The sequence below is a fragment of the Macaca thibetana genome, chromosome 3 (genome assembly GCF_024542745.1).
Source record: "Macaca thibetana thibetana isolate TM-01 chromosome 3, ASM2454274v1, whole genome shotgun sequence".
Taxonomy (NCBI): Eukaryota; Metazoa; Chordata; class Mammalia; order Primates; family Cercopithecidae; genus Macaca; species Macaca thibetana.
The window spans coordinates 15,401,743-15,417,180 of NC_065580.1; the positions used below are offsets into that span (position 1 = coordinate 15,401,743).

General features: G+C 53.6%; 2 protein-coding genes across 2 annotated transcripts in view; one reads left to right on the top strand and one right to left on the bottom strand.

Annotated features, from left to right (window-relative positions):
- Nucleotides 1–501: 501 nt before the first annotated feature.
- FAM131B (family with sequence similarity 131 member B) lies at nt 502–9,873 on the top strand. Its single transcript, XM_050784939.1, has 7 exons — nt 502–690; nt 3,112–3,221; nt 3,489–3,524; nt 3,837–3,930; nt 4,232–4,429; nt 5,854–5,997; nt 6,255–9,873. The coding sequence occupies exons 1-7, from the start codon at nt 663–665 to the stop codon at nt 6,725–6,727; spliced, it is 1,083 nt and encodes a 360-aa protein (XP_050640896.1). The 5' UTR covers nt 502–662; the 3' UTR covers nt 6,728–9,873.
- Nucleotides 9,874–9,961: 88 nt separating this feature from the next.
- The window catches only part of CLCN1 (chloride voltage-gated channel 1), a 38,461-nt gene continuing 32,984 nt past the window's right edge, over nt 9,962–15,438 (bottom strand). Inside the window, exons 21-23 of the mRNA XM_050784932.1 lie at nt 12,947–13,051; nt 12,769–12,855; nt 9,962–11,818 (exon numbers count right to left, since the gene is read on the bottom strand). Coding sequence (XP_050640889.1) covers nt 11,447–11,818; nt 12,769–12,855; nt 12,947–13,051 — 564 coding nt within the window. The 3' untranslated portion in view covers nt 9,962–11,446. The remainder of the gene's footprint in view (nt 11,819–12,768; nt 12,856–12,946; nt 13,052–15,438) is intronic.

Below are 15,438 nucleotides of genomic sequence, written 5' to 3' on the forward strand. Positions count from 1 at the left end.
AGACTTCATGTTCTGTTTGGGTGGACAAAATAGCGCACTTGAAACGCAGAGCCCAAAGCTGTGTCCAATCACGTTTCTGTGTGTGTCCCAGATGCGGCCCCAGGAAGAAAACAAGTGTTTGCGGAATTTGGTGGCCAAAGGCCCTTCGGCCCGGCTTTATTCTCACCACCACCCCACTTCCTCTCAGGGCATCCCCTGCCCCCAGCCCGCAAAATCCATCAACCAGAACCTCGGGGTAGGCCCTGGGTTCGTGCCCCGGCTCCCGAAACCCAAGCCGGGGTTCTCCAGGCGAGAGCCCCGGGAAAGGGGCTGGGCACGGGCAGGCGGGGGGGCGCGGCGGCGGGGGCCCCAGATCCCCGAGGGAGCGCCGCGGCACGGCCGGGGCAGGGGCGGGGAGGCGTGGGGAGCAGCCAATCCCCGGGCCGCCCCCTCCCCGGCCGCGGCGAGCCGAGCCGGGGCGGGGGAGCCAGGCGGCGGCGGCGGCGGCAGCGGCGGCGGCGACGGAGCTGCCGTGGGGAGGGATGGAGAGGGGAGGGGGGAGCGGAGCCGAGCGGAGACAGCCGCGGCGCTGCAGAGCGGCTGGGGCGGCGGCGCGGCTCCCGGTGCTCCCCCCGGCGCGCGCCCCGAGTCGGTGAGGGCCCGGTCCGGCGGCCCCCGGAGCCATGGGCTGCATCGGCTCCCGGACTGTGGGTGGGTACCGCGGCCGGGCGGGGACAGGGCTGGGCCCCCCGGGCCGCCCTCCCACCCCCTCCCCCATCCCTCTCCTCGCGCGTCCGGGCGCCCCGCTCCGCACCCGCCTTGCCCTGCTAGCTCCTTCACTTTCCCTCCGTCCGCCCGCGGTCCCTCTGTCCCTCCTTCCTGCCCGCTCTCCTCTCGCGCCTCCGGGGCTGCCATCCCGCTCGGCTCGGTTCGTTCTCCCGGTCGCCCTCCCGCAGGCGCGGTCCTCTCCATCCTCTCCATCGTCCTCCTCTCCTCTCCTCCGACGCTCGGCCCGACGCTCGGTCCCCTCATCCCTGCCCCTCCAGGCCATCCACCTCTGCTCCGCCGTCCCCAGCGCCTCCTCGCATTCCCCACTCCGGAGCAGCCCCCCGCGAAGGACCCCCGGCCTCCGCGCCAGCCCCGAGTCTCTTTCGCACGCCCCCCACGCCACCCCCTGCTGCCGCCTCCATCTGGCTCGGGTGCTTTGCCCCATCTCTCTCCCTCTCCGTTGCCTTTTTCTGTCGTTCCTGCCTCCTCCGATTCGCTTTGTTCACGTGCGTTTTCCCTCTGGGGCGGGGGCGGGATGAGCCCGGGTTCCACGCCCGGAGGGACCGGGCCAGGGCCGGGTGGAGGGAAGGGGCTGGGGGACGCGGGGAGGAGGTGGGGGCTTCGAGGCGCTGAGAGGGGTCGGGAGCGCGCGGCCCGGGAGGGTGGGGCCGGCCCTGCCTTGGCAGCCGGGGACCCGCCGGCACCTGTCAGCGGGGGCCGGCGGGGCGGGGCCGGCTCTTTATTTACCTTTGACGCGGGGAGGGAAGAGAGGCGCCTCCTAATCCACCTTCTCCCTCCAGCTTCTGCCTGGCTACCGCCCCAGACCCCCACCCAGGCATCCACTCCGCTCTCGCCGCTCAGCGAATTCATCCAGCCCTATCCCACCCCCTCCCCCATTCTTCCCCTTTCCAACTCCCAATTTCTCCCGCCTACACCTCCTGGTGACCTCAGGCTGAGAGAATAATTCGTATTATTATTACAAACAAACTCACTCTCCAGAAGCCTGATTTCCCTGAGACCGGTTTATTTCCATGGATACCCCCTCCTCCTCTGCTTTCACCCCTTCTCCCTGGCTCTCTCCCTCCCCGCTGCCCCCCACAGCTCTGACTCAGCTCTCCGTCTCCCACAAAGGCCACCCCCCGCTCCCCTCTCCCCCCGCCGCTGCCCTCCCCTGTCTCCCTTCTCCTTAGGCTCTTCTCCGCCTGCCCCATTCCTGCTGTGTCCCGAGGGCCATCTTTTCTCTTTTCCCCCAGTCACCACCCCGCGGAGCCCCAGGGAAGAGCAGGCCAACTTTGGAGGGTCCTCCCTCCTCAGTCCAGTTCACCAGCCCCTTCCTTTCCCCCACCCCTGCTGATGTGCGGAACGCCTCCTCGTGCCCAGCCCCATTCAATGCTCCCCTTCCCAAAAATGGAGCTGACCCTAAACTCACAATTGTAAAACCTCATAAGTATAAAGGGTCTGTATGGTCAGATGGTTCAGGCAGTCATCTGATGCTTGAATAGTCCCTGTAGGAAGACCCAAGCTGTTCTTCCCCAAGACTTCCCGGAGCACCATCCTGCCCTCAGTCCAGGAGTCTCCACCAGGAGCTCTGTCCTGGCTCTAACAAGCACCCTCCTTCCCCTGAGTCCTGCAGTTTCCCACTCAGCCCTCAGACCCTGTCCACCCCTCCCACCATCTTCTGTCTTCTCTCTGACTTGAATTCCTATTTTCTTAATTCCTATTTTTAAAAGTTCTCTCTTCTCCTTGTGCTCCCCACCTTCCCTCCACTTTAATCCATCACTTGTCTCCCTACAGTCAGGTGAAATGCCTCCAGGTCACCCTTGGCTTCTCCGCTCACTGTTTCTGGGAGGACACACCCAGCTCCTTGCTATCCAACTCCTGCCTCGATTCCCAGGAGTCCTCTTCCAGTCAGTCAGACTCACGGACGCTTAGGAAGGGCCCACAGTGGGAGACACATCCCTGCCACCCTAAGCCTAGAGAAAAGCCCTTCACTAGAGCAGTTCTGCCCTTATCTATAGACTTGTAATAGAGAACAGCCCAGCTCCCATACAGAAACCCTCCAAGAGTCCTCAGGAAGGAATAAGAATTGATTTTCTGATAAAACCCAACCTCTGACCCCTCCACATAAACAACAACAAATAAGGCCATATATCAGTTTTTCTGAGTGCACTATTCTTGGTTGAGCTAAAACTGGATATTTGGGCTCAGCATTACCACTTGTCTCTCCTAGAATCTGGAGAGCGCAGGAATATAAGAGGAAATGGGCAGCTGGGGTAAGGGAGGGGTGTGAAGGGCTGGCCCCAGGGTGTCACCTCGGCTGCACAGGGAGGTGAGGGCGGGCAGCTAACTTTCTGGCCCCCTCAGGGAACGAGGTGATTGCAGTGGATTGGAAGGGCCTGAAGGATGTCGATCAAATCAACATGGACAGCACCAGCTCACTGCACGGGAGCAGCCTCCATCGGCCATCGACTGAGGTGAGACCTCACTCAGCCACCCCGAGTCTCTAGCTGCCTGCACTTCCTCAATTCCAGGGCAACAACCTAAACACTCCTTCAGACTGACACGTCTACAGAACATTTCTCACAACACATGCCAAGCAGTCCACACGGAGAACCCAGGCAGTGGTGTCAACCTCAGGAAAGCCCTCACATCCCACACTCGTGGAAGGCCCTCTGAGGAATGGGGCTTCCTTGCATTCCTGTGAGTGACTGGGATGCCCATTCCCTTTCCTCTCTCCACAGCAAACTCGAACTGATTTCTCCTGGGACGGCATCAACGTGAGTGCAGCTGCCCCCAGACCTCCCCATCCTCCCGAACTCCTCCTCCTTATCTTCTCCCTTGCACCTTCCAACGAGCACGGTATTCCTTGGCTCCAACAGGCACTGTGAGCCCTCACATTCTCAACCTGTGCCCCAGCTTTCCAGGGCACTGGGGGTATATCCCTCCTTGGGACTCTTGGGTATAGTAGCTTTCCTTATCATCTGCCCTAGCTCAAATACTTTTTCCTGGAAACCATGAACCTTCTCCAAGTATAAAGCACGCCCGTACCTTCTTATTTCTCTGCCCTTCCTCCCACGTTCCCAACCCAGCTCTCCATGGAGGACACCACTTCCATTCTTCCGAAGCTTAAGCGAAACTCTAACGCCTATGGCATTGGGGCCCTGGCCAAGTCGTCGTTCTCAGGTGAGACTCCCGATGTAGGAATGCCTTCAGACAAAATAATGCTGACAGACTCCTTGGCTCAGTCTCCCTGCTCCTTCGAGGTTGATGAAGACCCTCATCCTCACACCCTGACCTATTCACCCTTCTGTCAAGCCTCCCATCTTCCAGGCCATTCCCCCCACCACCCCATCTATGGAGTCCTTAGGGGAGCCTGCCCCAGTGGGATGGAGTCTCATGGGGCTGGGGTGGGAGGAATGGGGAGGGTCTGGTTATGGGTGTTGTGTGATATTCTGGAGGATGTGGGAAATGTCTGGCCCTGTAGGGATCTCGCGGAGCATGAAAGACCATGTGACAAAGCCCACAGCCATGGGGCAAGGCCGGGTGGCCCACATGATTGAGTGGCAGGGCTGGGGGAAGACACCAGCTGTTCAGCCACAACACAGCCATGAGGCTGTGCGCAGGGATACGGATGCCTACTCCGATCTCAGCGATGGCGAGAAGGAGGCACGTTTTCTAGCAGGTATGTGCACCCTAAAGCCTCAAGAGACACATTTTCAGGATGAGGTGGATGGCCTCCAACCTCATCCCCTGTGGCAGAATTAGCTCCATCCATATTTTGACCATAGATTCACATTTCCCAAACAGCTCTAATTCTAAATATTTTGATGTGCTAATTCAAATTAGTGCTCTTAAACATATTTTTATAATCATCTCAGAAAATGAGTGGAATTAGATGGGGATTTGTGGGTCCACCCATCCCAGATGCCTTCTCTCCTCATCATGAGACTGTCCAAACCCTGAACTCCCTCAAGTGCAGGAAAAAAAAAGGGCAGGCCTTGGTCTTTGAAAGAAAGAAAGACCTTGGGGATTTCTTTTAGTCTTTGCCCCTTAGCATTTCGAGTCATGAATTCACCTACTAGACTCATTACTTGTGACAACCACTAGAAGATTAAGGGAACTGTGTGAGGAGATGGGAGGCCTACAGAAGAGGTTTAATTCCAGGAAAGTAGTGTAGGTCTGATAACAGGCATGCAATGTGCCTACAAGAGTGGCCAAGCCCTAGTGCAGGTCTAAATAAGATGCCTAGAAAGGGATAGGTCTGGAAGAGAAAGGAAGTATCGTTGTGTTGGTGATACGGGTGGGAGGAGAAACATCAGTGAAGAGGGTCACAAACATGTAGGGTGGGGGCCAGGGGCAGTACCAGCTTCAACGCACTCATGGATTTGACTAGAATAGGGATCCCATCCCTATAGGAAAAGTCTACCCATCCCCTTTTCCTTCCAATCCCTTGAACTTCCAGTTTTATATCATGGTGGACCCACAAGCCCACGATGCTCTCTTGGGGGTCTCTGTTGATCTTGAAATCTACTCTCTAGATTGGAATTCCTAAAAACCTCCAAAGATAAATTTCTGGAAATCCCGAATTTGAATCTCTTAGGATATCTCACCAGAAGACCCGTAACTCTTTCCCCTAGGAATCCTAAATCTGACTTTTTAGGAAGTCCCCCACAATACTCCATTCTCTGGGGACATACACAAAGGCTGTGCTGTCCAGTACATTAGCCACTGGCCTCATGTGGTTATTGAGAACTTGGTATGTGGCTCTTCTGAATGGAGATGTGCTTTTAAGTGTAAAATACCAGCTGGATCTCAAATGCTTCATATAAATAAAAGAATGTAAAATATCTCACTAATGACTTTTATTTCAATTATATGTTGAGATGAAAATCTTTTTATATATCGAATTAAATAAGTTCTATTATTTCAATTGATTTAACCTGTTTCTTTTTAATTTTAAATGTGGCAACTGGAAAACTTAAAATGATATAAGTGGCTTGCATGGTATTTCTACTGAACAATGCCGCACTAAGATGTCTTCCTACCCCACGCACGTGTCTAAAGATTTCGTGAGATATTTTGTGGTCGTTGCATTTCTTCCTGCAGGTGTCATGGAGCAGTTTGCTATCTCTGAGGCCACACTCATGGCCTGGTCTTCCATGGATGGTGAGGACATGAGTGTGAACTCCACCCAGGAGCCATTGGGCTGCAACTACAGTGACAACTACCAGGAATTGATGGAGAGTCAGGGTGAGAGATGTTCCGGAATCCAACCTCTGGAGCCTGCAAGGCCTCCCCAACTATCTCAGCTGCCTCCACTCAGCTCCATTCTTTTAAGACTTCCTTGTCCATCTCGGCTTTCCCATTGTCCTCCCTACTCCCTGTGCGCTCTGTGTCTTACTCCCGGTTCTCTGTGCTGTCTCTTAGCTGTCTCTTGTGCTGTCTGTGCTGTCATTCCTGCTCTTGACATTTTGTGACCCCACTGACCCCCAGGATTCTTTTTCCAGATGCCCTGGCTCAAGCCCCCATGGATGGATGGCCTCACTCTTACGTGTCCCAGGGTATGTACTGTCTGGGGTCGTCAGATGCCTGGGAAGCCAGCGACCAGTCCCTCATTGCCTCTCCAGCCACAGGATCCTATCTGGGGCCTGCATTTGATGACTCACAACCCAGCTTGCATGAAATGGGACCTTCCCAACCGGCTTCAGGATACTCTGCTCTGGAGCCTCCACCTTTGCTGGGGGGAGACACTGACTGGGCTCCAGGGGTAGGTGCGGTGGACCTGGCAAGGGGCCCTGCCGAGGAGGAGAAGAGGCCATTGGCCCCTGAGGAGGAAGAGGATGCAGGATGCCGGGATCTGGAGTCACTTTCCCCAAGAGAAGACCCTGAGATGTCTACCGCTCTCAGCCGGAAGGTGTCTGACGTCACATCCTCAGGTGTGCAGTCATTTGATGAGGAGGAAGGCGAGACCAACAACTAGCTTCCTCCCCCAATGCCCTGCCGTCCACTCCCACCTGAGGGCCATAGCTGTGACCCATACATTCCCTCCCCCCAGCAGTACAGCTGAAACCGGGCAGACAACATTGGGGAACCCAGGAGCTTCCAGTCCTCTCCCGGAAATGGAGGACCAGGATGGGATTTTATCCAGGCTTACACTCTAGAAACCCACAGGCCTGGGAACTGAGACCTGGGCAACTAGATGGCCATGAGCTTGGTGTGACTGTGGAGAAGGACCTGGGCTGCGGGCTTCTGGGTCTGTGCTGACAAAGCCTCCAGTGTGTGCACCCTGAAGACGGGGGCAGTGCAGCTGTGCTCAAGACTGGATCTCAGTTCTTCACTCCCCGATTTCGTCTTCCAGGAGCCGTAACTGTGCTGTCTGAATGCCTCCTTTCTCCATTTCACTCTTGCTTTTCCCAACTCTGTTTTCTCTGGCTGTGGCCCCAGCTCATCCTTACTGAGAGAACAGACCTTAGGGGCTGTTGGACATGGCTGGACAGGCACAGGGGAGGCTGCCTGAAGGGCACGTCCATGTGGAGAGTGGAGAGGCTGCCTCAGCGGGTCATTTGGCTTCTGAGATCAGGAGTCGAGGAGGAGGTGGACGTGGCAGCTGAGATCTACAGGGGGCACAGACGTGGTTCTTTCTATCAAGGCCTGCCCAGAGACAAGAGTCACTGAGGAGACCAAGAACAAACACAGCCCCTTGCTCTGGGATCTTGAATATCCCATGGCTGAAAGGAGGATCCTAAGGATCTGGGAAAAGACCCAGCTGGGGCTGGCTGCTCCAGCTCTTGCTTCCCTTTCAGCTTTCTTCCATCCCTGCTCCCGGAGCCTGGCCCTGAGGAGGGTGCGGGGACACCCGTCTTGGATACACCAACGCAGGATGCAGGTGTCGCCAACAGCGGGGGGAGCATGAGGGCTGTCTCCCCCTATCCACCCCTGTCCTCTGAAGCTGTTTACACTTTTCTCTTTGCCTTTTCTACATTTTTATAACTTCTTGGGCACTCAGGGTTGAGTGGGGTGGAGGGAGGAGTCCGGTGCTGTCACTCCCTCAGCCAGTCAGGGTTGCAGCTGAGGGCCAGGGTGGGCACTCGGCACCTTCTGCCCCTTCTTCAGCTCCTCCCAGGACTCCCAAACAGCTTCACAGCTGTCCTCCCTGCCTCCCCAGGCCTCCTACCGGAGGAAGACAGGAAAATTCGCGGATTCTTCTTTCCAGGATGGTGTATGGTGAGACACAAGCTTGCCCTCCCACACTTGGCATCCATGCTGGTGGGGACTGAGCAGCATATGCACCCCAGCACTACTGTAAGAGCACAGGCAGAGGACGGGCGGAGCGAAGCAGCGGCGCTGTGGGCTGGAGAGCACTTGGCCCTGCCACTGCCAGGGTAGCCCCTCCCCAGCCCTTGGCACAGGCAGAGTTTGGGTAGGAGAGAGAGGCCTAAGAGGCTCACTGCCCTATCTCTTTCTTTCTTCACACCCTTCCAAGGCTCCAGCTCCCAGGCTTGTGTCCTACCCACACTCTGTCAGGAGTTCTACCACTTGCATCCCCTGCTGGAAGGGAGCACTGTCGTCCTCTCCCAGCCTTGGGCACAAACTTTGCCCTCACCCCCAGGTCCCAGAACTTATTATTTTATAATGAGGAGGTTGAGAGTTGGGGTGTTTCTGTCCATCTATGATCCTGTTCCGCCATCAAGTTCATACTCTCCTACACACACTCCTGGGATGCAAGCAGGGCAGGGGTTCTGTGTCTTCCCTGGAAGGGGGACAGTGGTTATCCTGAGGCTGGTTTTTGGAGGAAACATGGGCTTAGGCAAGGTGAGCCAAGGCAGGTGCAGTCACCTAACTGAATCCTCCTGTACAGGGGAAGAGTCCTCTTGTACTTGCTAACATGTGCTAACTCTGTGTCCCAGGACCTCATTTCCAGGAACTCTGAGAGGTGGTTTAGCATGCCCGCCCTGGCAGCTGTTCCCCACCCATCTCCTGCTGCAAGCTCTGGGGTTTTGCATGTTCATGTGACCTTCCTTCCTCGGGGTCCCTGGTTCCTCACCTTCTCCAATGTGTGCTATTCCCACATCACCTCTTCCTGTCATCTCATCCTCTCAGTGCCCATATTATCTCCCCAGACCACAGTGGACAGCTCACCCACTGAGTGCGTTCATTCATTACAGTTCCTTTTTGCTCAGGCCCGGGGGAGTTAGGAAAGGTAGACCACAGCAGCTTTCACTCCTCCTTCCCTTTCCCAAGGAAGCCACATGGTCCCTGACAAAAGATGACTAAAGGTCTGAAGGACTCTAGCAGGGTTCATACATGAACCTGGTGTCCCCAGGGTGCTGGCATATTGCTGCAGACCGAAGTCAGGTGGGGGTCCGTCTTCTGCAAGGAGCTCCCACCCGCTCTGAAGAGAGAGACTGAGGAGCTGGCCTGGGACCATCTTAGGACTCTTCTGGTGCTGGGGGCAGGGTGCATGGGGGTTGCTTATCGCCTATTTCCGGGGGTGGGGAGGGGCATGTGCAGGAAGAGGCTGCTGCGGGGTGGGAAAGGGTGGCTTTTCCTTTGGGGTTAAGGCTGTGCAGCACGTTTTACAGCAGTCCTGGAACAGGGCTGTTTTTATATTCTTGTGAATGAAACTGCTCTTGCTAAACGATTTTCTTTTTTTGGGGGGGGTGCACTTTCATTTTCAAATGACTTTATTAAATGAAAATCCAAATCTTCCATTCTTCCCCTCCATTGCCCCCTCCACCCCCACACACCTTCCTTCTTGTCCTCGTGTTGAAGCGGGGATCCTGGGGAATGAGTAGTATCTTCTCCTCGACCTCATCTATACATCCCACACACCATCTTCCAGGTCTGGGAAATATCCATTTTTATGGCCAGTCTCAGCATGTTTTCTTAATGTGACATTCCCACCCCAGGCCCAAGAGAGATTCTATGACATATATTACAGAGAGAATTCTATATCAATATATATAAATATTATAGATTATGTACACAAGGGCATGGGCTCAAATGCCCACTGCCAGTCCCCTACCCAGGCTTCAGCGTCTCTCTTGGCCTGGGGAAGTGGGAGGGACGTGATGCTGGAGAAGGTTACAGGCTGTGTTCAATGACACTAAACAGAACATGGTGGCATCCTCTGGCTGTGACTGTCTTATTTGGGGGATGGAGGAGACTGGGAACAGGGGAGGCAAAGGAGGAGAATGTCGGAGTGGGGGCACAATGGCAGAATTAAGCAAAGCATACGGGATGGCAAGGTTTGGGGAGAAAAACCTTGGGTACGGAGCAAGGGTTTGGGGATGCTCACAACACCTGGCCTCCCTTTGTAGAGAAAGCGCGCTAATGGAGTGCACAGCCAGGCTTCCTGCTGCTGATCTGGGGAGGGTGAAGATGTGACTGTCCCAAGTGCAGGCAGCACTCAAGAGCCCTGCCATCTTGACGCTTAGCTCCTAACTCTCTACCCCTAGGAGAGGCATCTGAAGAACCAATCTAAGAGGGGGCTGGTGTCTGAGTGACCCAGTGACCTAGCTGCTCTGAGCCCTGATTCTTGGCAGGAGAGGCCCTGGCTAGAGCAGCTCCAGGGCAGAGCTGACCTTTGGCAGGACAAGTCAAGAACTACAGTGGAGCCGGGCGCGGTGGCTCAAGCCTGTAATCCCAGCACTTTGGGAGGCCGAGACGGGCGGATCACAAGGTCAGGAGATCGAGACCATCCTGGCTAACACGGTGAAACCCCGTCTGTACTAAAAAATACAAAAAACTAGCCGGGCGAGGTGGCGGGCACCTGTAGTCCCAGCTACTCGGGAGGCTGAGGCAGGAGAATGGCGTAAACCCGGGAGGCGGAGCTTGCAGTGAGCTGAGATCCGGCCACTGCACTCCAGCCTGGGGGACAGAGCGAGACTCCGTCTCAAAAAAAAAAAAAAAAAAAAAAAAAAAAAAAAAAACTACAGTGGAGAGAGGGAGGATGTGTTTCCTAGGGAGTAACCTGGACACTGGAGGGCGAGGGAGCTGTGCTGTGGAATAGAAGGTTTTCTGCCAGAGGGAGTCAGCGGACATCATGGGGGCACGATTGTTGGGCAACAGGGCACCTGCTTCTCTCAGTGCCCTAGTCACGGCCTGGCCTGGAGACGCATCGGGGTCAGAGGCAGATTGCAGGAGCGGACGTGGGCCAGCGCAGGGCTCCAAGAGAAGCGGCTGTGGCTGGCCTGGAGGCACATTCTGGGGTGGTCAGTGCCTGAGGCCATAGGATGGTCCCATCCCCTCCTCCAACATGGCACTTACAGGGCCACAGTCGTTCTGGGCCTCCCCTCACCCCACCTCTTGTAGACACTGAGGCACAGATAGCACAGTACTGGGACAAGAGCACTGGGGAATTGTTGGGGGCAGCGGGAGGCAGAGAGAGGCCAGGGATTCCCTTGCTGCATACCAGGAACACTCAGGAAGCCCCATGGAATATCAGGGGTGCTTTGCTAGGGTTAGGGCCACCTGCCTGGCTGGGAATGGGGAGAATAGTCGAAAGAATTGACCAAGGCTCCTCCCTGCCTAAATGCTGATTCCTCCTTTAAGACTATCACTATCACATTAAAAAATTCCTGGAAGAGGCATGGAATGTGGCATGACCTCGCCACATTCAGGATGCACCCTGCCCCACACGAGTTCACCCTCAGACTGGGCCTCTGGACAGTCTTTATGAGGAGGTCGTGGGAGGGGGTCAAAGGATCAATTCATCCTCATCCTCCTCGTCTGTGGATCGCAGGCTGGGGCCCTGCAAGATGTCAGCCAGCTCCTCTTCCAGCCCTGGACTCTCCACCAGTTCCAGCTCCTCCAGCTCACCCTCTACCTTGCCTGGGGCCAGGGAGAGAGGGGGCTCTGGGGAAGGGGATGGCACAGGGGTCTCTGGGGAGGCAGCAGTCACATCCCCTGCTCCAGTGGCTCCAGGCCTATCCTCAGGCAGGTTCCAGTTCTCTGCAGAAGGTGGGGGTCCCCCGGGACTCTTTCGAGTTGAAGTCGTGTTCCGGAAGCTGGCAAGGGGAGGGCGGAGCTGCACCCCAGACTTGGTGTGCCCCTCAATGGCCTTCTGTAGCTGAAGAGCAGTGGGAAAGGAAAAGCGGGTAAAAAGTTGGAAAAAGAAAAAAGATGGGGGCAGTGAGAGACAAACAGAAAAGAACAGATACAATGAAAGGACCAAAGAACAGGAAAGACACAGAGTGGCAAAAGGGGGAGAAAGAGAAACAGACAATAAGGAACAATCAGAGAAGGAAGACAGAAAAAGGACAAGAAAAGGGGCGTGACAAAAGATCCACCTGCCCAGACTCAGACCCTTGGGTGACCTCTTCCTTCCTAGTGACCACCTGCAGCCACATCCCCCCACTGCCCTATTTCCACAGCTTTCCCCAAAGCACATCCCCGAGAAACAGTGACTCATGCCTGGAACCCCATCTGAAACCCACACTATCTACGGAAGATCACATGGGCCCCATCTGGGGTGGAGAATTCCATTCCCTTCAGGGCTGTGGCCATAACAGGCTTTGTAGTCTCCTCCACCTCGGCTGGCTGCTTCCTCTACCCTCTCCAATCTCTGCGTAAGAAATGGAGAGGGGAGCCGGGCCCTGGTGGCTCACATCTGGAATCGCAGCACTTTGGGAAGCCGAGGTGGGCAGATCACCTGAGGTCAGGAGTTCGAGACCAGCCTGCCCAACATGGTGAAACCCCATCTCTACTAAAAATACAAAAAATTAGCCAGGTGTGGTGGAAGGCGCCTGTAATCCCAGCTACTCAGGAGCCTGAGGCAGGAGAATCAGTTGAACCTGGGAGGCAGAGGTTGCAGTGAGCTGAGATCACACCACTGCACTCCAGCCTGGGTGACAAGAGCGAAACTCTGTCTCAAAAAAAAAAAAAAAAAAAAAGAAAAGAAATAGAGAAGGGAATCTGAGGGGACTTCTGAGATGCTAATATCCCCTCTGTCCTCCCTGCATCCCCTTATCTTGTGCCCAGCCTCCCTCCTGCTGCTCAAATGGGACACATCGTGATTACCTCCTCCAGGGCCAAGACGCCCCTGAGCTTCCCCATGCTGGTCACATAAGCGAGGTGGAGGCCGAGGAGTGAGAACAGGGTGTGAGTCTGAGGACGAAGAGCACAGGTCAGTGCATGTTCCTTGCCCCACAGCTCTCCTGCCTTCCCTGCAGCCCTGAGCAGTCAGCAAAGGACTCACCTTGTGCAGGGTTGTCTGCTCCACCAGCTGGAAGGGAGACTGGTCAATACAGCAGGAATCAAAACAGACAGGTTGGCTCAGCTGCTCCTGCTCCCAGGCCTCAATCTGTCAGCCAGAGGATGAAAGTCACGAAAATCACGGAGCCTCCTTTCACCCCAGATACCTGATCTTGATCCCAAACAGCCCTCCTAGCCCCTGCCCAGAATCTGGAAACATGCAAGAACTGATCACAGATCCCCCAGATCAGAGGCCCTCCTCCTTCTTCCCGGGGACAGAGCCTCTCTGCCCTTCCTCATCAGGAACCCCCAACCTACCCTGCAACCCCCAGGTACCCAGAACATCCCTCCCTGTTCTAGGCCCCAACTCTCCCATCCCCTGGCGTCCCAAACATTTGTTACTTTGTCTTTGCTGTTCTGACCATCTAGAGTTCCTTTACCTGCCCTACCCTGTCCCTGCAGTGTGCGTATTTCCTGACTCTCCCAATCAGACGGGCTTCTCCCTTTTGTAAATTCTCATAGTATTAGCTGGTCTCACCTTTTCAGAAATGACATTGGCCATACTTCCTGCTGTATTGGCATTTGTCTTACCTTTGCACTTGTCTTGAGTGTTATGTGGTATTGGCTGCTGTATATTGTGAAGAAACTAGCACATCACCTCTCATGCAGAGAACCATGGTGAGTACTTGTTGAAACTGAAGAGCTATACTGGACCTCATGGCACTTAGTTGACTTGAGCAAAGCCGGTTTTTGTTTGTTTGTTTTGGTCTATGACAGAAGCATTAAGGCACAAAGGCCAACCATCCTCTTGACTTTAGATATGCACACCAAAATTCCCAAGAGTCCAAATAATCCATTACATCTCTGGCTCTCATACATTTTTCTAAAATTTCTAAAATCTCTTTTCAGTCAGTACCCTCTGAATGATCTAGAACTCTATTTTCCTATTTGTCCAAATCTATACCTCTCAGACTTCAGAGAACATCACCAAAGGGCATTATATAGATTTAGGATCTAGTGTGTAGCCCATAGTGATGCTCACTCCACCTGTCCTGTCCTGATATTTCTGGATTACAATCATGCCTCCTCTATACTCTCATCTTCCTGACTAATGGATTACACAGGGTTACATAGCATAGGATGGATGACCACTTAGCAGGTGTGTTGTAGAGAAGATTTAGGTATAGGATGGGGGCTAGACCTTGCCAACCATGGTTTGGTCCATCCCGTCCTCTTGGTCTTTTCTATGATAATCTGTGGCCTTACGTTCCATTTTTGCCTTTCCTTAACAATAACGCGGCAACATTTTCAGAGAATGATTATCAAGTACATCCTCTTTGCCAAGCATTATTCTAATTGCCGTACCCGTCTTAGCTCATTTAATCTTCTCCAATAACTCTATCATTATCTTCACTTTATAGATGAGGAAACAGGCACAGTGTGGAAGTCATTTGCCCAGGATTACACAGTCAGTAATTGGTGGAGCTGGGCTTCTAACCTTGACTGCTGTTTGCATTCCAGGTACATCTCCAGCTTTTGCCTAAGGGATGCAGGATGTTGCTGTTGAGGCTGATGTGTTCCACTACTTGAATAAGCTCGGTACCAGTTAGAAACAGAGCTCTGTGTGTACTCCAGAGTATGCAGAATTAAACAAATCCTAGTAGGGACTTCTGGCAACACATAATTGAATCTTTCAATATTCCCATACTGCCCCCATACCATTTTTTGGTCAATATCAACATCTTGATATTGTCAAGGGTATCATCTGGTCTGAAAATTGTGTTCAAAATATCCTGAATTTCAACTCCTATTGGATCTTATCCCTCTAAAATGTCTCAGTGGGTCACATGGGAATTGGTAGCTCCTTGAAGTCCTCCCTGGGAAAGACATAAGCTAGAAATGATGGTCTATCTTACTTTTAATCCCTGGCTGCACTTTATTTCCAGTGGTCATTTGATAGCCACACTGATAAACTAGTTGGTTTTCAATCTTTGGAGCATTAAATTAAAAAAAAAAAAAGAAAAAAAGAAAAGCTTATTATTATTGGTTTGAGCAGCCTAACAAAGTACTCCTTAATTGCAATTATGGCCTTTCTGATTTCTGCTTGTGGGCAGAAGGAATAGTTGTTCCTTTCCCCCTGTGATCATCTATTTGAGTTTTTCACAAGTCATTTGTCAGAAGTGTGTGTGTTTTGAGGGGTGGGGAAGGTTTTCCTTCTCTCTTGTCACTCACAACACCCTCCTCCAACCCTGTAATGCTTTTCATTGTCAGCACATATATATTCCAGATATCCAATAAGATGTTTACTTAAAAATAATATCCGCTGTGTGTGTTTGTCAGCTTCATACTTTACAAGCTTTATGTTTTCAGTGATTGCAGCAAACTGTGCATTCTTTTACCATATGGAATAGTTGCCAATGGATTTTTTGTTGTTCCTCCACAACCCCTTGGTATGTTCTGATCTGGACCCTTCAGCTACCTGCTTCCAATCACTAT

Coding starts and splice junctions, on each gene's coding strand:
- FAM131B (XM_050784939.1), top strand. CDS start 663: ATGGGCTGCATCGGCTCCCGGACTGTGG. Junction 691..3,111: donor CATCGGCTCCCGGACTGTGG/GTGGGTACCGCG, acceptor TGGCCCCCTCAG/GGAACGAGGTGATTGCAGTG. Junction 3,931..4,231: donor GGCCAAGTCGTCGTTCTCAG/GTGAGACTCCCG, acceptor CTGGCCCTGTAG/GGATCTCGCGGAGCATGAAA.